Source organism: Lobosporangium transversale (assembly GCF_002105155.1).
Source record: "Lobosporangium transversale strain NRRL 3116 chromosome Unknown BCR41scaffold_12, whole genome shotgun sequence".
Taxonomy (NCBI): domain Eukaryota; kingdom Fungi; phylum Mortierellomycota; class Mortierellomycetes; order Mortierellales; family Mortierellaceae; genus Lobosporangium; species Lobosporangium transversale.
Genome location: NW_019028990.1, coordinates 20,693 through 42,218, shown reverse-complemented (window position 1 = coordinate 42,218; position 21,526 = coordinate 20,693). Strand labels below are relative to the sequence as shown.

The 21,526-nt window shown below is 43.2% G+C and overlaps 7 protein-coding genes across 7 annotated transcripts; 5 read left to right on the top strand and 2 right to left on the bottom strand.

Annotated features, from left to right (window-relative positions):
- Positions 1–117: 117 nt before the first annotated feature.
- On the bottom strand, positions 118–1,879 carry BCR41DRAFT_303553 (armadillo-type protein; the record flags this gene model as incomplete). Its single annotated transcript, XM_022020721.1, has 3 exons — positions 118–663; positions 776–1,300; positions 1,400–1,879. The coding sequence occupies 3 exons, from the start codon at positions 1,877–1,879 to the stop codon at positions 118–120; spliced, it is 1,551 nt and encodes a 516-aa protein (XP_021882730.1).
- A 4,413-nt stretch (positions 1,880–6,292) lies between these two features.
- BCR41DRAFT_404063 (squalene monooxygenase) lies at positions 6,293–8,246 on the top strand (the record flags this gene model as incomplete). Its single annotated transcript, XM_022029364.1, has 6 exons — positions 6,293–6,484; positions 6,568–6,654; positions 6,749–6,926; positions 7,003–7,242; positions 7,354–7,883; positions 7,969–8,246. The coding sequence occupies exons 1-6, from the start codon at positions 6,334–6,336 to the stop codon at positions 8,244–8,246; spliced, it is 1,464 nt and encodes a 487-aa protein (XP_021882729.1). The 5' UTR covers positions 6,293–6,333.
- Positions 8,247–8,376: 130 nt separating this feature from the next.
- BCR41DRAFT_303325 (ABC1 family-domain-containing protein) lies at positions 8,377–10,136 on the bottom strand (the record flags this gene model as incomplete). Its single annotated transcript, XM_022020709.1, has 4 exons — positions 8,377–9,423; positions 9,533–9,618; positions 9,716–9,898; positions 10,019–10,136. The coding sequence occupies 4 exons, from the start codon at positions 10,134–10,136 to the stop codon at positions 8,377–8,379; spliced, it is 1,434 nt and encodes a 477-aa protein (XP_021882728.1).
- A 4,438-nt stretch (positions 10,137–14,574) lies between these two features.
- On the top strand, positions 14,575–15,972 carry BCR41DRAFT_350344 (Alpha/Beta hydrolase protein). Its single transcript, XM_022023649.1, has 3 exons — positions 14,575–15,168; positions 15,266–15,675; positions 15,780–15,972. The coding sequence occupies exons 1-3, from the start codon at positions 14,601–14,603 to the stop codon at positions 15,876–15,878; spliced, it is 1,077 nt and encodes a 358-aa protein (XP_021882727.1). The 5' UTR covers positions 14,575–14,600; the 3' UTR covers positions 15,879–15,972.
- A 136-nt stretch (positions 15,973–16,108) lies between these two features.
- On the top strand, positions 16,109–16,993 carry BCR41DRAFT_394729 (hypothetical protein; the record flags this gene model as incomplete). Its single annotated transcript, XM_022028666.1, has 3 exons — positions 16,109–16,493; positions 16,602–16,753; positions 16,850–16,993. The coding sequence occupies 3 exons, from the start codon at positions 16,109–16,111 to the stop codon at positions 16,991–16,993; spliced, it is 681 nt and encodes a 226-aa protein (XP_021882726.1).
- Positions 16,994–17,113: 120 nt separating this feature from the next.
- Positions 17,114–19,114, top strand: BCR41DRAFT_25793 (hypothetical protein). The gene is made up of 3 exons (XM_022020186.1): positions 17,114–18,320; positions 18,442–18,521; positions 18,639–19,114. The coding sequence occupies exons 1-3, from the start codon at positions 17,273–17,275 to the stop codon at positions 18,984–18,986; spliced, it is 1,476 nt and encodes a 491-aa protein (XP_021882725.1). The 5' UTR covers positions 17,114–17,272; the 3' UTR covers positions 18,987–19,114.
- On the top strand, positions 18,868–21,515 carry BCR41DRAFT_25712 (hypothetical protein). Its single transcript, XM_022020185.1, has 3 exons — positions 18,868–18,962; positions 19,141–21,302; positions 21,383–21,515. Exons 2-3 carry the CDS (start codon positions 19,242–19,244, stop codon positions 21,401–21,403), a joined length of 2,082 nt encoding a protein of 693 aa, XP_021882724.1. The 5' UTR covers positions 18,868–18,962; positions 19,141–19,241; the 3' UTR covers positions 21,404–21,515.
- Positions 21,516–21,526: the final 11 nt, after the last annotated feature.

Genomic DNA, 21,526 nt, shown 5'->3' with positions numbered 1-21,526 from the left:
GTGAAGCTTATACAGCGGTCGCATTAGCAGGCATAGGCGATGTTGGGTTAACAGATCCATCTGCGCTCGATTGTGCTTCTTGTAATGCCATCAGTTTCTCGACCTCTGTTCAAGATATTAAAAAAAAAAGAAAGAAAAAAGGAACAAATTAGTCGACGATCCATTTCCTTTTTTTTTTTTTTTTTTTTTTTTTTTCACATCGCTAAACAAGTGAAGAAAAAAAAAAAAAAAAAAAAGACCCATACTTGAGATAAGGTGCTTTCCGTAGGTATACTTCTTGAGCGAAGGCAGATGAGGTTTGATCTTGGTCACCAAAACATCTCTTTGAGGTCCATCTACAACATCCAGCATTTTCTGGACCACATAGTTGGCAAACTGGTCCTTCATCATTAAAACTAGAGGCGATGTGCCATCAGGCTTGGTCGTAATGACTTCCTCGATCAATTTTTGACGATCTGACTTGGATCCATAAGCAACGCACTTCTCAACAACATTACTGGCAAACTTGTGCTTGCTCAGTTGCAGGACCTGTCCAAAGATTTTGGAGACTACAAGTGCCTTCTCGGAGGGCTTACCACGCTCAAGAATATGCTGAATTACATAGTTGCCATACTGGTCTTGAACCAAATTAGGAATGTACTTGTGAAGTTCATCCATTAAGGGCTACAAAGTACGAATGATACATTAACAAAACGAGAATAGTTAAAACCATTAACTTTACAAATAGGAATGCAACGAATCTAGGAGGAAAAAAAAAACTGTCGAGGATCCTTACAGTTTTTGTGTCAGCACAATGTTCGAACATGCGTTGAATGACTCGGCAACCATAAGGATGAGTGGCCAGGGAGAAGACCTGTCCCGTAAACGAATTGATAATAAACTGGATGTGTTCTGCTGGAACACATTCGATAGCCTTCTGGATAACATGGTTTCCATTTTGATCCTTAACACACCTAAGTACATTCTCATCTAGCTCTTTGACAAGAACTGCCTGTTGTTCCGTGTGGACATGCTCTAGTCCCTTTTGAACAACACGACATCCATACATCTGGAGTGCCAAAGATAGGACATGACCCTCCATCTGTTTCGCTAGCGCGGTCTTTTGGTCCTGTTGTCCATGCTCGAAAAACTTTTGAATTACGTAATTACCAAAGACATCTGTCATAAGCTGAAGAGCATGAGGCATAATCTCTTCAAAGACCATTTGCTTCTCCTCATCGCTAGCCGTCTCAAGCTTCTGTTGAATAAAACGAGAGCCATGTTGGTCGCTACTAAACTCAACAACACTTCCAGCAATATCCTAGATCATTAAGAATAAAAGAAAAAGAAAATCAATCGACTTTGCTACTACTTGAAAGCATGATAACCAATAATGTCGAACTTTGATTCCGAAATTTACCTTTAGCTCGTACTTCTTATTGCTCTTATTGTTCCTGAAATCCTCCAACAATGCACTACGCTGACCATGGCCCCCTTCATTAGGATGAGCATCCGCATCGGATTCATCTTCTTTATGGTAATGCCTATGAGGGCCATTTGGCGGACTACCATGCGAGCTTGACCACGAAGATGCTTGATCAGCTTCTCCATGTCCTCTGACCGAATCTTGACCTCCTTTGGAGTGTCTTCCACTATGGGGTGGCTTGGGGCGTCCTGCCTTGCTAGAAGAGTGAGGTTGATGCTTCGAGGCATGCTGAGCCTGGGGTTGTTGCAACGGCTGAGATTGCTGCTGTTGTTGTTGCTGATGTTGAGTTTGATGTTGTTGTTGCTGCTGCTGCTGAAGAAGCAAAAGTTGTTGTTGCTGGAGCAAAATCTGCTGGGATTGAAGTCGAAGCTTTTGTTCAGCGGCAGCATTAGCAGCAGCAACTCGAGCTCCCATATGGGCCACATTAGGTGAACCCATTCCGGAGCCACGCGAGCTAGATGCCTCCATATAGTCCGATGCAAAAGAATTTGTTGCTAGTAGACTAGGAGAATAGACACCCCCTTGCTGCTGTTGTTGTTGCTGCAAATGAAGTAAGGCGGCTTTACGATACTCTGGTGACAGTCCCATGGCACTGGTCATGCGGCGAGGATCATATGCCAGATCGTTAGCTCTGAACCCGAGAGATGCCTCGTCGTGACCCTCAAACATTGATTGAAAGTCTAAGATGATGCAGATAAAGAAGATATCGACATGATGAACATTGAGTCCAGAAGGATCAAATTAAAGAAAAGAAAACCCTTTCAACTGGAAATTATTGACTGACTACCTTTCTGCATAGGAGTAAATTGATCCTTTTGAGTCATAAACCCAGGTTGGGTCACTAAGTTATAGTCCAATCCATACTGTGGATTGATCAACCTTGGATCCTTAACCATCGTCTGGTTCTCAAAATAAGGCGAGTAGGCTGTGACTGGGGTGTGGGAACCATGGTATGAGTGCTGTTTATGGAGTTGGTGGAGCTGTCGCTGTTGCTGCATCTGTTGTAGTTTAAGCTGCTGTTGGTTCAACTCGTATTGCTGCCTACGAACATTTGCCTGTTGGATAGCCAATTCATCCTCCTATTAGTTAAAAGAGAAAGATAATTATGTCCATATGCAGTCATGGAAGTACAAGATGCATGTTAGAAGTTGCGGTGCAGATTAGAGTATAAACAAAGATGCATAAAAACATATAAATCTATAAATAAATAGACATACCGGATCTGTAAACTGCAGATTCTGCATTCCAAACTCGATTTCTGCCTGACCGGACTCTTGTTCGAGCGAAAACCCAGGTGGAGGGTTCCTCATAAAATTGCGTCCGTGGATAGGCGGAGTTGACGATGCACGTGGAGGAGGGGCGAATTTGCTCTGGAATAGAGGGGGGCGTGCATTAAGGATCGACGGTAACCGCTCTTCGTCTCCTCCATCCAAAGCCGCGTTCAGCACTGACTTGAGCTGAGAGGATCGCTCATCTAAATCATCGGGGTTAAGCCCTGTCTCTTGCAGCTGCTCATCCAGATCTGGAGAGCTATCATGTCGTAGCGTCGATGACTGAGATAAGGGTGATCGCATAGCCTGGGCAGGCGATAATCCTTGGCTTAAAAGATGGTGAGATTGCTGTTGGGCGGACAAATGAGTGTGATGGGACATGTTGAGAAGAGGGGAGGGTGAGCGAGGAAACTCGTGGGCTGGGGAAGTCACCGTAGGTGCCCAGATATGGCTCATATGATCAGTCGAATGGGCACTAAATAAAGGCGAACTAGGCATTGAGGCTACGCTACGTGCTGGGTCAAGACCATATCTGGATAGCATCGGTGAATGCGATTCGCTACGGGTAACTTCTGGAGCCTTTAAGTCCTGTCGCCACAGCAACGAGGGATCTGCTGTTTTGGGATAAAGGGATGAAGAAGTGGCTGTCGAGTGGTCGTCGTTTGCTAGCCCGTGATCTATGGTGAATAAAAAATATGTAACAGAGTTACATGCAAGGCAAAAAAAGAGAGCAGGTGATAGGTTCATAAACGTTAGCGTCAGCTGCATGCTTCTGAGCATTGGCATGGTCCAATCCAACTAATAATTGGATAGCATTTGGACAATACATGCAAGAAAGGATCGGGATAAAAAATAAAAAAAATAAAATAAAAAAATAAAAAAATGTACGTGGCAGGCACGCACTTCTTTCCCTGCTTACCCTTCCCTAGACGGCTGCCAGTATCTGAGCCCCCTGCTCCTATAAGATCTTCTGATCCGCCTCCTAGCCCTCCTGTCACTGAAGTTGACCACATCTGCCAGGAAAGTCCAGGCGAGTACATGGTGGAGGAGGCTCCAACACGAGGATCCTGTCTCGAAGGTGAAATGTAAAAGTTATTGTAATCGCTATCTGAGTGGAGATCAGATGAAGTCTGCGACTCGAAAGCAGGTCCTGGTCCGAAGCGCGACTGAACTTGGTTTGGAGGTGCAGAGCTAGAACGCGAAATGTCCAAGCCATTGTTGCCAGGAATCCCACTCCCATAATCATTAAGCTTGCTACGTAAGAGAGCCGCTAGCTGATGCTAGGATAAAGATGAACAAAATATAGAACCCATCAGTGCTGTGACACTCAATATGGCTAATAAGCGTGATCGCAACATGATATTGGTGTACGACATGTAGTTCTATAGCCTGCAGTTCAAAGCTGAAGGATTGTCATTGAGGCGATATAATTGCTGCTTTCTTTTTTTTTTTTTTTTTTTTTTTTTTTTTTCCCTCTCATCTTACCTGTCCTTGTGGTTGATTCATCGTTGAGGGTTGATGAAACGTGCCTTGAAGAAAGTCTTGGGTGAGTCCGTTACTAGCGTCAAGATGAGACATGGTTCCGGCGTTGTTATTGTTACTGTTGGAGGAAGAGGAGGAGGGATGATGACTTTGTAGAAAGTGGTCATCCATTGGACCTATAGGCATTCCTGAGACTCGAATGTTTTTATGGAGGGCTGAGAGTCGTTTGTGTGACACACGAAACGCCACGGAGTGTCCCGTTGTCTAACTCTCGCACTCGAAAGAGAAAGGAAAATGAAAGAAAAATAAATAAAAATGTGCTGTGTTTGGAATGGACTGTGTCTGTTTGTCTGCCTGGGGATGAAGGAAAGAAAAGACTGATGATTGGAAAAAAAGAAAATAAAAAATAATAGGAATAAAAAATAAAAAAATAAAAAATCGTTGTTGTCTATTTGTGAAATACTAAAAACTAAAACTAAAAAAAAAAAAAAAAAAAAAAAAGACATGCAATGGTAAAAAAAGATTATGATTCAACGACATGAATAGTCCATACGATGGAGCACCCTTCCCGCTTCTAATGTGTGTGGGGGGAAGTAGAGGAAGGAGAGGAGAGGAAAAATACATCCTCCCCCTTCTCCCTTTTTCATGTATTTTGTATTCAAAATGTCCGATCTTTAAACCAATAAGTGGCGACACTCTTCTGTGTTCTCTACCCACTCTTACTCTCCTCCTCTTAACAACGTGGCCTGCTGCTGGTCAATAGGGGCTCATCTAGCTCTATTCATGGTCACTTGAGTCGTCATGACAGTTGGATCTGATCAATCGTTGCAACAAAAAGGAGACTGAGACATTGAGTAAATAAGATCGTTTTCATTCATCAAATAATCCTACACAATTCATGCTTGCACAAGGCAATTACTCCAAGCTTGATGCTCTCTTGGGAATACAGTACAGTGGCGGGGTGTGCGTCATCAAAATGATGACGCCACATCCTGAAATTGGCAGGAGCCCTTGGCAATGTTTGAGCTATATTCAATTGAATATAATCGATCTGTTCTTGCTCAAGTGATATCGGTGAAAGAAAGCAATCAAGGCGACGAAGACTTAGCCTGGCCAATAAATTTCTCGCGGCCTGAACGTTTTTACTATGAGACTCATTCACTCAACAACGATGTAGCCTAAGGGATCTGACTCTGAGAATGAACACGTGTTGGACGAATGAGTCTATTGTACAATACACTTTCTTGAAAATATACGATGCTATTGAGTAAAAATGGACGTGACTAGGGCCAATGAAAGTGAAATGGCCTCGATTGGCAAGGAATGAAGAGTTCGTTACGATCTAACGAGAACCAATGGAAAGGGAGAATGTTCTCACTTTCTTAAGGCATGGTTCATGTATTTTAAGGAGTGTTGATGCTCCCAAGAATATCAAATGCACGTCAACCATCTTTACCAGAACAAAGTGATATTTCAGGACAAAACATATCACTTCTCTGGGAAAAAAACCCTTCATTTGGACTAGTCTGTGGTCCAGCTGGGTCGCTGTTCCGCAGGGCACTGCAGAGAAAACCCAAAAGAAGCAACATCCGAATATTAAACCTGACTAGATTGAAATGAAAATAAAAAGTGAGCACCTGTAACAATTGATACAATTGTCCTCCCCTTCGTTCTTTCCGTTGCTTTGTTTCGGATAAAGAAAAAAAAAAAAAAAAGTTCTGGAGATTCCAACCATAGGATAAAGTATGTATATCGGATGTTGTGGTCCTTTTCTTCCCAACTTCGCGTTTAATTGCAGTACATTTTATAATTAACTAAATAGAGTAATTGACAAAGATCATGCCATGTTTTCTTGGTCGGTTGTATTCCTTGACAAGGATCCGCCTTCCTCTAATACGATCTAGGCTGTTGAACTGTACTTGTCTCGGGCTTTTTCATTCACTGTTACACTCACTTTGTGGCCTGATTGACCCCACCTACTACTCTCACACATGCTGATAAATAATATAAAAAGAGTTGCAGGAATACCTTCGACCCCATCTTTTCCATTTGCATCTTCAAATCAATCCCCCTTTTTTCCTGCCACTGAGCAAACCATCATTTATAGCGGTAAAAATGCCTGGAAACGCACTTACTCCATCATTGGCTACTCAGCCCAAACCAGAGACAGGGTCATCCTTTGACATCATTGTCGTTGGTGGAGGCGTATTAGGAACGGCCTTTTCGACAACATTTGGTAAACAAGGAAGACGTGTTTTGATGATAGGTATGTGAATAAAGTCAATCTTCAATAAAGGAGGAGCGTGTAAAAGCCGAAGATTGATACTAAACTCTTTTTCTTTCTCCAAGAGCGTGACCTGAGCGAACCTGACCGCATTGTCGGCGAATTGCTCCAACCCGGCGGATACGATGCGCTAAAAGAACTTGGACTTACTAGTAATACTTCAATGAATGATACTCATCCGCTTTGATCCGCCTTTTTGAACCATTCATCGGCTAAAAGTTTCAATACCTATCTGATATATGACAGACTGCTTGGAGGACATTGATGCCAAACCAACAAATGGCTATGGGATCATCTGCGGTACAGATACAGTTCATATTCCTTATACGAATGATCCTACCACGGGCAAACCTGTACAAGGCCGCGCATTCCATCATGATAGATTCATTCAAAAGCTCAGAACTGCAGCTGCACAGACACCCAAGTATGTGTGTATCTCTGCACTCTTTGCTCTATAGTTAAATGAAAGGCTTTTCTGATTATTTTTTTTTTCTTTTTAGCGTATCAATTGTGGAGGCAACAGTGAATGAGATCCTTTATGATGAGGATGGTGTACGAGCAACTGGCGTTAGCTGCACAATGAGAGCAAACAGCATTGATCTATCGCCCAAAGGTATACCAGCATCGACCATCACCACGAAGTACAAATCTCCAATCGTTGTCATTGCAGATGGATGCTTTTCAAAGTTCCGCAAGCAATATATCAACAAGGAAGTGAAGACAACTTCACATTTTGTAGGGTAACGTCCCCTACTTTCAATTTCTTTTTTCTTTTTCTTTTTTTTTTTTTTTTTTTTTTTTTGACTGTCTCATTGATTATTATCTGTTCTCTATTCTAACGCTCTGTTTAGCTTGATCGTTAAAGATATCACTCTCCCCTTCCCAAACCATGGCAATGTCATCTTGGCAACTCCATCCCCAATCCTGATGTACCAGATTTCTAAAACCGAAACTCGGATACTCATTGATATTCCAGATACAAAATTACCATCGGCTTCTTCAGGCGCGCTTCGTTCCTATATTGAAACCATAATCACTCCACAGCTACCTAAAACAATCCAAAAGGCATTTCTTCAGGCTTTAAAGTCAGAACGCTTACGATCCATGCCCAACAGTTTTCTTCCACCTTCCACGAGTTCTGAACTGGGCATCATTGTTCTGGGGGATGCCATGAACATGAGACATCCCCTCACAGGAGGTGGCATGACCGTGGCATTGAATGATGTCCTCTATCTGAGAGATTTCTTAAAGGCTGATGGGGTCCTGAAGGATCAGGAGGTGACAATGGTGCAGATGGAACTATTTTTCTGGAAGAGGAAAGAGTTGAGTGCGGTCATTAACATTCTCGCCGAGGCATTATACACATTATTTTCAGGAACAGGTAATTTTTTTTTTTTTTTTTCCCACTCGCAATTGCTCTTGAGGGATTTTCACTAAACGAAAATGATCATTCAACCTCAAATTAGACAAGAATCTTTTGGCTCTTCGTCGTGGCTGCTTCAGCTACTTCCAGATGGGCGGAGAGTGTATCTCGGGGCCCGTAGGACTCTTGTCCGGTGTTAACCGCAGCCGTTCAATGTTGATCTCTCATTTTTATCGAGTCGCATTCCACACAATCTGGTTGCTCTTTCATGACGCTGAATCTGTTGCAGAGTTTCCACTGTTAATATTTAGGGCAATTGGCATCTTATGGACTGCCAACGTTGTCTTCATGCCTTTGCTCTGGTCTGAGTGCTGGGCATGAAGAGATGAAGGGATCATGCCTGACTAAAAAATAAAAAATAAAGTGTGTAACATTATGTTGACGCCACCAGGCCATGATCTCGAGGCTTGCAGGAATGGATACTGTTTATTAAATCGTTCTTTCCTCTATATTAAGCTCCGCGCCCAAAGTTCATGCCTCGCCGCTCATTAACGTTTTCTTCTCTATACCGGCTTGTGATATCTCTAAAAAGCTTTTTGCATTCCACACGTGCACCCAGTTTCGAGCACAGCAGGAATGCACCTGCCATCTTGCGATGCATCGAGTACGTCTCATCTGGAGGAGGGGTCAACCTATACTTGAGCATGGTTGGGATCTGGTCCTTGACGCGCTGTGTGATCGTCTGATACTTGAAATCATACACATCCGGCGCAGACTCTTGGAAGGGCTCTGACAATGTCAACAGCGAATTGATGTGTGCCTCCTCCATAATCGTTGTCTCCTCGCCCGTCAAGAATCCAAGCTCTCTAGAGTGCTTTAAGCAGCCATCACGATCTCCTGCAGCTCCCGCCAGGATAGTCTTCAAGTAAAGGGTCGTGAACCTTGAATCAAACCCTCGAGTGGCCCCGAAATCCAGTAACTCCAATTTAGTAGATAGAGGACTATACAAAAAGTTGGTCCAGTTTGGATCTGTTTGCATGTATTGAAACTCAAATAGCTCTCTCAGGCACAGTCTCAGGATGTTAGTGCCGATTCGATCTCTGACGGTTTGGTCGCGACTCTGTATTACTTGAGTCATCGTCTCACCATCCATCCATTCCATCGTCAACACCATGGGGCCTGATGCCTCTCGGACAAGCTTGGGTACATGGTAGTCTGGATCGTCCTTGAGCAATCGGCCAAATTCTTCGATACATTCTGCTTCGCGCAAGTAATCTGTTTCCCAACCCAACTCGCGTTGCGCAACCTTAATGGTGTTATCAAGGTACATTCCTCGAGGCAAGATACTGGACATAAGAACCAATGTTTTCAAGTTGGATAAATCAGAGTCGATGGATGCAGCTACTCCTGGATACTGAACCTTGACTGCAACTGGCATTCCTGTAGCTCTGTGAATTGCCTTGTGGACTTGGCCTATCGATGCAGCAGCGATAGGCACCATATTAAATTCTGTAAACTCAGATTCCCAGTTAGATCCCATCGTCTGACTCATGACTTTCTATTATGTCAATTACGCAGTTTAGAGTTCTTCAGTTACTTGACCAAGTGCAAATGCCGCTGTCTTTCACTCAAAAAAAAAAAAAAAAAAAAGGTATTTGGCTTCTTACACGCATCTGCTTTTCAGGCATAAAGTTGGCACTGTTCTGGACACGCGACAGAACTTCTTCCAATTCTGGTGGCAACATTTTATTATCTAAACAATAAAACATAAAAGACTATGAATATCTTAATTTTTTTCTTTCATGGTTATAATAAAAAAGGTGTGGGAAAAAAATATCCACTGATCGTACCTTGAATACTTAGCATTTGACCAAGCTTTAATGCAGCACCACGCATCTTTGTGAGTTTGCTGACGAGCCGATCCATGTTAGCTGGTGTCAAGAACGTGGGTGACTGCTCTGGTGTGGTCCCACGTCCTATAGTTCGACGAACAGTTTCTGTGATTGCCCCTGCACCCAATGATGCAGCCAAGCCTAACACCAACACAGGGTATAAACAAATCAAGAACCTTGTCAGTATGAAACCCTTATATATTACTATTATTATTGTTGTCTGACTTAACTCTGTATTTGTAATGCTTTGAAGTAGTTTACCTCCATAATGAAAAAGTCGACCCACACGTGATGTCGGCATTGAAGCCTCCGTGAGAATCTTTTTGGGAGGTTCGTATTTGGTTTCCTGCTCTAATTTTAAGGTATTTGTTGAATCCATAGCTGCAATTGCTTCTGTGGGAATTGTATCAGACAAAGTTGCAGAGAAGGTCGATATGGTTGGTTCTGTCGGTTTTGATACGGATACCGTTTTCAATTTCTCTGCTTCAGGCATGGGTCTAAGCGGCTTTGGTATAACATCGGAAGGCGATGGCGATGGCGGAGATGAAGTAGCTGTATCTGCTTTAAATGAGCTGTTATGTATTTCTGGTGTAGTTGTTTTCGTTATCACGGCACCATCAGGTTCTATCACAAAATCCTCTTCTTCTTCGAGAATATCCTCAATGGTCTCAGTCAGGGGCTCGTACACCATCATTCTCGGGCCCAAGCGTTGCCTTTGAGCCCATAATGATGTCTGCTCCGCTGCGCCTTTGTTCAGCATAGTGGTGTCTTCTGCTGGCATAGCATCCAACCATTTGGATTCTCGACGCAATGTCTCCAATGAGTCCTTATTTACTTGTACTCTCTTCCCAGCTGGCGAATGTGAGTCTCCAAATGTTGATGATGTAGCTGTTGGTGTAGGAGCATCCGTGCTTGGAACTGAAGGATACAGTGGAGTTGTCGTAGTAATAGTTGGCCTCTGATATCCATGAGCAGCAGGGGTAGCCAAAAAGCTAGGGTCCATTAGCGAGGGTTCATCCACGGTGGCTATAGGCGTGGATACCGTCTTCAATGGTGTGGGAGACTTAAAAATTTGATCAACCCATGACACTGATTCACTGGATGCAGCTGTAGTTACTGCTTCTGTTCCTATTGGTTTGGTATGAATGGAGCTGTGCACATCCTGATGCTGAGCAGCTGTTGAGTGTCCTCTGAGGTTATAAAGTTTTTTCTGCTGTTGCAGTTGTTGTTCTTGAGTAGCAGACTGGGCTGTAGTAGTGGTGGTGGTGGTGGATTCCGTGTTTTTCCGCCAAAGGCTTGAAGTTGCAGCATATACCTTAAGCTGCCTTAGCTCTAAGTCAAGGAATCTCCGTGAGACATTAGCTCCGACGGCAGCCAGTGCCCTTGCATCTGCGAATCGACGAGCTGACATCGCTTTAATGTCTGAATGTTGATGGAGTTGGTTTGCAATGGAGAATGTCATTCATACGCACGTAAACAATTATTCCGTGTGTGACTGTCGACTATGGAATATTTACGCGAGAACGCGTAAACTAGAAACTTAATTTTTTTTTTTTTTTTTTTCCCAACAGGATGCAGTGATTATATCCGTGCTAACGAACTTGCTCCTTCAATGCTGCCTTCAACCCTCAAAGTTGTATGAAGTAGAGTCAAGACCTCTTTTTTCATAAAATGTGCTATTACAGACATGCATAAACTAAAAAAGCCTAGAAATCATGCAAAAAAAAAAAGGCAGTTCTGCTGACGGTGTGCACCCTGCAGAACTTTTCATGATACCGAAAGGGTCCAATATGCATCTAAATAAAAATATGTCTGCTAACTACATCAAAAAAAAAAAAAAAAAAAAAAAAAAAAAAAACAACAACAATCAACTAACAGAAACTCGATAATCAAAATGAATCCTCCCCAAAATCTCACCACAACCGTCGCTCCTTGGGGCCAATTAAGCGGTTACTGCTACCTCTATTGGCAATTCAAATGAAAACCATATTACATCTCTTTCTTTCCATTGAATGGACGCAACCGCAAGAACAGGACATTCTTTAAGGCTCTTTTATGATGCTGCGTCTGCAAAGATAGCTCCTAAGTGAATGACTCAATTTTGCGTTCGTGTATATCATTTTTTTTTGCTAGTGCGCACGTGCCTAAGTGAGGGAACCAAGGACGCTCATTAGGGTTGGAAACAAATGGATTAAACTTCATTTTGACTACTGTATAAGTGGGTCGGAACATCGAAGAAAATCGAAACTGGCATGTCCATGAGAAGATGATAGTTACATAAATGAAATTCCCCGTTCAACATTCTAAGAGACAAAATTATATACACCTCCCCGCACATATCTTATTTGTACGGCCTTCATGCTAATAAATATACCAAATCCAATATGAGGATTAACAATTAGGATGTTCTGCCTCTAGGAGCAGAATTAGGTCAGGATCAGAAACAGGACAGACGTAAGGTATTGTCAAGACCACTTTTGAGCGAAAAAGAAGAACTACAGCTTGGCAACGCCTCTGGTAAAAAAAAAAAAAAAAAAAAAAAAAAAAAAAAAGTTTTTATTTATTTTAAAGAGCATAATAACTTTTGCTCCTTGTTCTCTGTATTCAGAGGGGTTCTTCCAGTAACACAGAGATATGGTTCTAACGAATGCTTATTAACGCTAACTTATCATCCTTAGATGTTCCTAGGAGCTAAGCTGCGCTAGAGACGCCCCGTACTGAAGAGCCGAACAACCATCTCGAAGGACCGCTCCGAAGAAGAGCTGTCTTAAAGAAGTACCGTCCCGCAGAACCATGCCGAAGAATCCCCTCGAAGAACCGCCTCGAACGACCCAAGAGTCGCCTCAAGGGCCAAAACAAAGGACGAAGCAAAAAAAAATTAACAAACAGATACAAAAATAAAAGAGCACACACTCAAAATATACTAAATACAAACGACAGCTACCACCAATAGCGGCAACAACCAAACCAAAACAACAGCGGCTTCCTTACCCAAAGCCAGCCAAAGACTTCCAATGTCAAAGTCAATCAAAGACTACTTGAGGGATTTAGCCAACTGAAGGTTATCAAGGCCAATCAAGTAAGGCATTAAAAAAAAATGCCTCAAAAGCAGCCAAGTCATTTACATTGACCGATCATACCAACTTCTAAAATACAGAACCAAATGCTTCGATTAGGAGCCCAGTTCTCGTTGGATCAAGGTGTATGTAGTTCAGAAACAGTAGCATTACAATCATTAAAAATAAATATAAAGGTTCAAGTCAAAATGTAGTAACTCTACGGCCCATGTCTGGGATCTTGATAGACTGATATTCGCAATGGTTGTGAATACAGGCACTAGATAGGAACTAAACATTGTGATGACAGTCCTTACTGGCCACATCAGTCCTATGCGCTCATTTGTGACGAAGAGCAGCTCATAGGAAGCTTAATGCTGTTAACTTCTATGGTCATCCAGAGGGCGATGTCACCACACGACAGGACAGATGATGGCTGCACTTTATTGCAATAGGGATACAACTATAGCATGATAAAGAAATCTTTCCTGGGAAAAGAAGTGACAGTATAGAAGAGTGGATAAATACGGAATAAATATGCCCCGCCATGCCACTGGCTAGACTCGCCGTGCTTAGCTGATTGATTGCGCTTCTTATGTGGATCCATTCGACCGAGAATATGAGCGTGGGGAAATGAGACAAGGTCCATGCCATGCACGGTCTTTTTTACGGGCAGTGTTGATACACTAGCTCATTCCGTCTGTGCGCTCCAAAAAAAGAAACACGAGCCAGCGCCAAGGCCGAGACCCCCATTTAGCTTTCACCAACTCTGTGCCTCCTGCTAGTAGAAAACAAGTGTCTGTTGCATGCCAAGGAATGAGAAATAATCAGCAGTAAAAATCACTCAGCAAAAACCATATATTAAGCTATATCACTATGTCCACCATTTACTTTCTTCCACTCTTTTAGCGCATCCAGCAACGTTTACCATTTTTTATTCCTTCTTCAGCTTAAAGAAAACAATACTCCTTTTCGCTTCCTTTTCGCCAGATGTATGCTATCGAATCTCCATATTGGTTTAAAAATGGTTGTCATTTGAGACTATAAAAAATCAATGATTGCATGCTCAAGTCTTTGCCTCTAACAACAACAGTATCAAGCTAAGCTGCTAGGTGGCGTTCATAGATATTCCACCAGTGCACGTTGTTACCACGCCAACCGCATCATTCCCCTAGCATCAGACCCCTAGCATCAGTCCCCTAGCATCAGTCCCCTAGCATCAGTCCCCTAGCATCAGTCCCCTAGCATCAGTCCCACCATGGTTAAATACTGCCGTAGATGCATGGTATATCTGATCGTGATGCGATTGGTGCTAGAAGTATTGGTGGGATGTGGCTCGCGCAAATGTCATTCCAAATGCGATCTGAGGAGTTTAAGCCCAGGAGAATGGTGGCAGTTAAGGACTTGGGATAACAATGACTGGGAGATCGATTCTCCTTTTACAAATTTGTAAGATAGTTTCCGTATGGTTGAGCAATACCATTCTTCTCATCCCCAAGGGATATTGTTATGTGTGCTTTTATTGCTTGCGGGCATCTTACCTAAGATGAATGCCTTCAAGCGTTGGCACTCAACCAAGTAAATGAGCCTCACGAGGCAAAGCGCTAACCTGGTGCGGCCGTCTCGTCGTATATATTGTACAAGGCGATCGCGAACAGTAGGTTTCCTACCCATGAATTAATGAAAATTCGAACTCTATACGACTTTGTATTACTTTGGCGCTACCAAAAATCTACATGAATTTTTATTTTTGCAAATGGACTTTTAATCAGACAATCCATCTTGAAATGACCAACAAACCGCCTTGTGTCGTCTGCAAGACACCCGCAGCTACTCGTTGCTCCTGCTGTAGAATAGCACATTATTGCTCTCCCCGATGCCAGCGTAAAGATTGGCCTTCGCATAAGATTGCATGCACACCTGCGGCGTCACAGCCTTCCGCTAGTGGAACAGTGTCAAACACAATTCATGACTCACATTCGGTAGATCCCAAAGTAACTTCAGTACCAACAGGTCCATCAAGACCATTGGAATCATCTGGATCAGCAGGGCCATCAGGATCAACAGAATCATCAGGATCACCAGGATCATTACGGAATCATAAAGCGCCCCCACAGGAGTTGAGTACAACACTGAAGTTCGTGTATCAGCCTGCTCCAGATGGTGTGGATGAAAACTTGGTTATTTTTTTTCATGGACTGGGTGACAAGATCAAGCCGAATTTTGTAAAGTTGGCTCAAAGTCTACAGTTGCCGCAAACTGCAACATGCTGCATCCAGGCACCTACCCCGGTTCCATACTTGGAAGAGGAAGGATGGCAATGGTTTCCATCGTTTAATGTCTTGACAGGAGAACGTAAATGGTTTACATTCTTTACATACACATCTAGCACTGATTGTCTTTTGGATTTTATGCGAAGAATTCGTCTTCTTTACTCACAGCACTACTTTAGTTCTTGGACCAGATAGTCCCGAGAGAATGCTTCAAGTGCAGCAGACTGTAAGACCACAGCTGGTCAAGTTTATACAGCATTGTATTGATCACTCTGGATATAGTCCTTCCAAAATAACACTCTTTGGATTCTCACAAGGAGGAGAAATTGCGCTAGATTTGGCGGCTTTTGGTGGCTTCAATCTACGGGCAGTGATAAGCATTGCGGGATATTTGATGGAAGAATCCCAAAATGCTGTTCCAGCCACCAAATTAAGTACAAAGGTTCTGATTATGCAGGGGGACAGAGATGACTTGAGATCGATAAAAGCTGCAAAGGATCGCTTCAAGTACGTCCAGAGAGTGTTTGGAAAGGCCAATGTGGATCAAAAAATTATTGAGGGTATGGGCCACGGTATGCCAAGCAGTGAGGTAAGATTGAGATGAATAGATTATTATAGTAGTCATAAAAGCGTTGGTGAATTTTATGTTCGGGTTTGTGTTTTAACCTCCATCATCCGTGTCCTTACTATTAGTCTGGATGGAGACCATTGATGGAGTTCTTTGCTTTGAACCTGGATAATCGTTCAGTGACTCTAGAGAGTATGGCAGACGTGGTTGAACTCAAGGCATAGAAATAATGATCATCGAGAAAGATGCGTCGTGGGTTTGATGCATGATTGTAAATAAAGTTCGCTAGTCTTGAAGAGCAGGTGGCAGCTACTAGCGCAAAGCTTTGTGTAAAGTCTGTCTCTAATTCATTTCTTTTGAGTATATGAAGTGAAAGCCACGCGTCACAATCTTGCGCTTCTTTCTTTGCATCTTGATTAGTATTCAGGACGAAGGAAAGATGACCCACCAATCAATGATTCCGATGTTCGAGGCAACACTTGTTATAGGATTGCCAGATGTACTTCTAGCAGGTCCACGAATTCTCCTTTCGGCCTCTCAAGCTGGAACATCTGTTACACCCATTCAAGCTTGGTCTCACTTTTACTCAAGTTCAGCAACCACAAAGAAATTATCTACTGTCAACAAAAATATCTATCACACCACTTTTGCTTCAGTTGATGAGAGGGTGAGCATGCTATCCATTACGGTGTCACCTCCAACTATTGAGCAGTGTTCTTACCTTTGTGAAGCTATTGTGAGCCAGGCATTAGCCTCGAAGACGAGTAGAATAATTTTGGTTGCAGCAACGAATTTTGTACCGAAAGAGAATCACACGTATCTGGTGGAGATACATGATCGTAAGGAGTCTTCTGATAAAAGGCCGTCATGAGGAAGATATCATTGTATAGATGCTAGTTTGACGGTTTTTTTTTTTTTTTTTTTTTTTTTTTTTTTTTTTTTCCAAGGAGGAACCTCATCTATTCCCCAGGTTTCCAAGGAGCTTGCTTTGGGTGATCACATCCTGAATACGTTCTTAACTCTATTCAATTTTATCAACATCCCGTCCACAACCCTGTTACATCCCGCCAGAAAAGGGGTCAGCCTAAAAGAGTTAGAGGTAAGCTGATAATGAGTCTTTTTTTTTTTTTTTTTTTTTTTAAAAAAAAAAAAAAAAAAAAAGGCATTATGTTAATGTGAGGTTCCGTTTCACTAGGCTATTATCGGAAGTATGGCAGCCTCGTTAGCATCGTTGATTGGTGATCAAGATTTGATCCAATTTTCTGCCAAGAAGGCAATCGAGTCCAACTTGGAGGAGGAGAGACTTGACGAGAGAGTGGACCATGTCTTATACATTTGAAGCAGACCTCACAAGCTTGCTCTTTTTGGATCAAATATTAAAATCACGTAATGGTTTTTGCGACTGTGCGATTACAGATTTAGTTTTTTGTATTTGACAGGCTCTCTTAAGCGCACAATTCCAAACTCGCAAAAACAACACCTCTCCTTTGTCTACTCTCTTCGCCTCTTCTCTCGCTGCTCTTACTCTTTCTTGTTTCCCTCTCTCCTGCCAATCGTCGCCATCTCGCTAATTTATTTACCGTGCTTATTTTCGATCACCCACTTTTCATCCTTGCGCATGGCCATGTATCCTCAAAAGCACGCCATCTCTCCGCCTTCATTCGCGGCTTCCATCTCTTCTCCATCTTCCTCATCCCCAACACTCTCCCCTTCACACTTCCCTCTCACTGATTCCTCTCCTAGTGAACCTTCCCTTTATTACCAACAGCATTCACAACCAGAACAATATCCATTACTACACCAGCAGCCCCCACAGCAGTATCCGAATCACTTACAGTCTCTTTCACAAGAACAGCTGCAACAGAGAACTCTCCTCGCAGAACACCAACGGCTGGCACAGATCCAACTTCAAAAAATTCAAGAGAACCAGAAAAAAGCCCTACAAGACGAACTAGATCGACAACTTCAGCAGCAGCGACTCTATCAGCACAGATCAAGTTCATCATCTCTCTCCTCTACTACCGAAGATTTCGTAGCCAACGTAGACACCTCTTCTTCCACAAGGACACCCAATACCTTACTGTCTTATCAGTCGTTTGTGCATCCTTTCCTAGGTATAAATAACAGTAAAAATCGTCCGCCAAACCTCCTTTCTGCCTCAGTACCCACAATAGCCTCAATGGATATCTTGGCCATCGCCCCGTTCCCAATGCATCAGCATCACCCCATAACCACAAATCCTTCCATCATTCAAAATCCTGTACAACAGCAAATGGCTAATATGTCAATACAAGATCAACAGCAACAACAGCAACAACAGCAACAACAGCAACAACAACAACAACAGCAGCAGCAGCAGCAGCAACAACAACAACAACAACAACAACAACTTCCTCCTTTCTCCCCACAGCAACAGCTTTTTAATGGCAATAGTAATAATTATCCGCTTTATCATCCGTTAAAATATGAATCCAACCAGGAACAAAGTCCTCAAATGGCCACTAATATGACAACGGGCATTTCAATGACATCTAGTCTTGCAGCTGTTGCTTCCTCTACACTAACCATCAATGGTCTTAACGGCATAAACGGTTACCAACCTAGCGAGTGGGCACGGCCTGATAGCGCACTAAATGGAGATTCGTCCTTACTTGGAGCCAATCCTCGTAAGTCGTCCGTTGTTAGACCGATATATCATCGCATTGATTTATAAATTTTCTATTGGTTATTAATGTCTGCATTACTTCCTATTTCTACGTTTAATGATTGAATCCTATTTTGTACCAGATAACGATATCTTGCGTCGGCTTTCTCATTCAAGTAGCGGAAGTGACATGACTACTAGGCTCCAAGGGTTAACGCATGAGGTACTTTTTTTTTTTTTTTTTTTTTTTTTTGAAGAGACCTTTTGTGCGAGTATGCAATAGCAAAAATAAAGCGCAATATATAACTTTTCTATTAATAATTCGCATATGAATACCCAGTTGGCAGGTTTCTCCCTCGACGCACGAATCATCCAAAAAAAGGATCAGATGGAGGAGATCTCTCCTTCTGGAGAGATTATTCAAGCACCCGCTGTGGAAGAGGTCCGAACAGGCCAACAATTTCTAATAAAGTTGCAACTTTCCAAGCAGGGTTCGCTTACGTCAGCTGACAAGTTCCCTACCATGCGGGTTGATCGACATAAAGCTATCAACACTGCTGGCGAGCCTCGCTCCGATATCGAGCCATTAACATTACAGATCATAGTGCACCTTGCGAAGAGTGGCCAAATCAGGAAAGGGGCCTGTGCCAAGTGCTGCCATAAGGTAAAGAATGGATTATTTTCATGACGAGACTACAGGTATTTTAGAAATTTTCTGACTACATTTGAACACAACTACTAGTATGGGCCTTCCTCTCCTATATTGGTTTTGCTTGATCCTTTGTCGCCCTCAGTAACGGACTCCTCCTCCTTCGCTCATATTGATACCTCCACTGGGTCAGTGACACTCCTTGCCAAAGTGATTTGTTCTTCCACTGATCACGGAGAACGCGGCAACAAGGACCGGTATCTATTTGAATTTAGACTCAAGCGCACAAGTAGTATGATCAATGGTATGTCTAAAATGAACGCCAATCCTCTGAGTACGGACTCAAGGGAGGATGATAGTGACATCATCGCAAGTTGTTATACCGCACCTATTATGTGCTCTGGCCACCATAAGGCAAAGAGGGTCTATCCATCTCAGCGACCCTCCAAGGTTACCAAAGATGGACCAAGTCCCAAGATAAAAGTTATTCAACATCGCAAGAGCGTTCCCAATACTGTGGAATCAACCCAGACATCCCAACTGTTCGCGAATCAGTCGGACGATTTCCCCCGTGCTGGATCTGTCTCAAGCAACTCAAACTACCCCTCACCACTGTCCTTCATGCAGGACAATGGCAGGAGTACTTCTGCCATATCCAATTTTGGTGACGACCAGTCTAGTGACTTTGATACCGGGGTCAATCTTATCGGTAATCGGCCACTTTTGAGTCCCGAAAACCCTTCAGAATTATGGCAGCCTCAATCGCAGCCTCCGCGTATATTCGAGGTCAGACCCGATCATGGACCTGTTCGGAAAACAACAGATGTTGTACTTCGGGGTTTATTCTTCAAAGACGGCATGATCCCTTATTTTGGCTGTTTTCCTGCTCAAGATATTATTGTCGAGACCTCCAACCTCATCATCTGTAAAGCACCTGATTCGCCGATACCAGGAACCGTCCCTATTACCATTTACGACAGCGTTGGCACGATTTTCTCAAATCTTGGCCAGTTTACATACACTGACGACTCCGAAACCGAGCTCCTAATTCTGCAGCTCCAACTTCGTCTAGCACACCGTGCTCTCGAGTACCTGCACAGTCAGGCGACTGGCCAGAAAGGAAATGCTCATGATATTTTGAAAGATCTTCCTGGATTTTCATCAACATCGCCTCGATCCGGCCATTCTCCAGCTGATAATGACGTAAATTCCGTGGTGAATACGGCTAATATAGATGATATTCCGCTTCAGACGCGAGAGCAGGTGGAAGAGGGTATTTTAAAGACTCTAGACCAATTACCATCAAACATCGATATTTCGATGCCTATGGACGACCAAGGCACATTGCTTCATCTTAGTGTGCTACTGAAGTTTGACAAACTTACACTTCGTCTTATTGAGGATGGATGCGATCTTGAGACTCCGGATGGATGGGGCATGACGCCTCTCATGTACGCTGTCATTATGGCCAATGAGTCTATTATTCGCTCTCATGTTCTGGCTGGCGCCTCCTCCTCGGGCGCCAAAACTCCCATGGAATTCTACACATTCTTGCCTCGCCCTGTTGTCCCTACCGAAGCTGTGATTGGATACCTCTCAGTCAGCTGTTCTCGATACTCCAATATTTCTCGTACGCTTGTACCGGGCAATAATCATAGAAAACTGGAAATGGTTGAGGTTAAATACAACGAAGCCTTGGAGGCATCTGAAGATGAATCAGAATATGCAGATCATGAGGCTGAGAGTAACAACACTCATGTTGTTTCCGAAACATCAAATGATGAACGGATTGTTATCCCGACTATTTTGGAGACTGCGCCTGCCGAGGACAAGTTAATAGTGAGAGCTCTTTCGGCACAGGACGAACTGGCTCATTTGGAGCGTACTCTTCGTGCTGTCCATATGACTCACGATATGCCACCTTTGCATCAGCAGGACTTGCCACCAATGCACGTTCTTGAATCAGATGGCTCCGTCACTATCAACAAAAAGGTTCTCAGAGGAGATGAGATTAGCCGAGGAATTGTAGGTGAGGAGACCATCGAGGGAGCCATTACCACGGATAATGAAGAATCAGGATATCATTCCGGTGTTTACTCTGAAGTTCAAGATCGGCTAAAGCTTTTGAGCCATGCATCGTTGCCCTCAGAAGGCTTGAAAATGTCGATTACATTTAGTAAAGCTGTCAGCCAAGAGAAGTCGACATCATCTGTCTCTGCTTCTTTCCCTGCAGTTGGCACATCAGAAAACCGATTTAGGACAGGGGACCCATTCAATATACAAATACATCTTTGGACAGAGCCGGTCCCAGGATCGCAGTCTCTAGCAATCCCATTGCCGAAAGAGTTTCTAGGAGTACGTTTTCCACAGGAAATGGTTAAGCGGGTCAATGGGCCTCCAGTATCGATATTTAATGATATGACATATATCCTTAGACTGTCGATCGAGCTCGGTAACAGCAGCAAAGATCATGCTCAGTCGTCATCATCCAATCAAGGCGATGGCATTCCACTTGGCGGTGTATGCCGGGCTTGCTCGAAATACGTTCAGGTCTCAGCTGCTCGACTTTCACTTGAGGA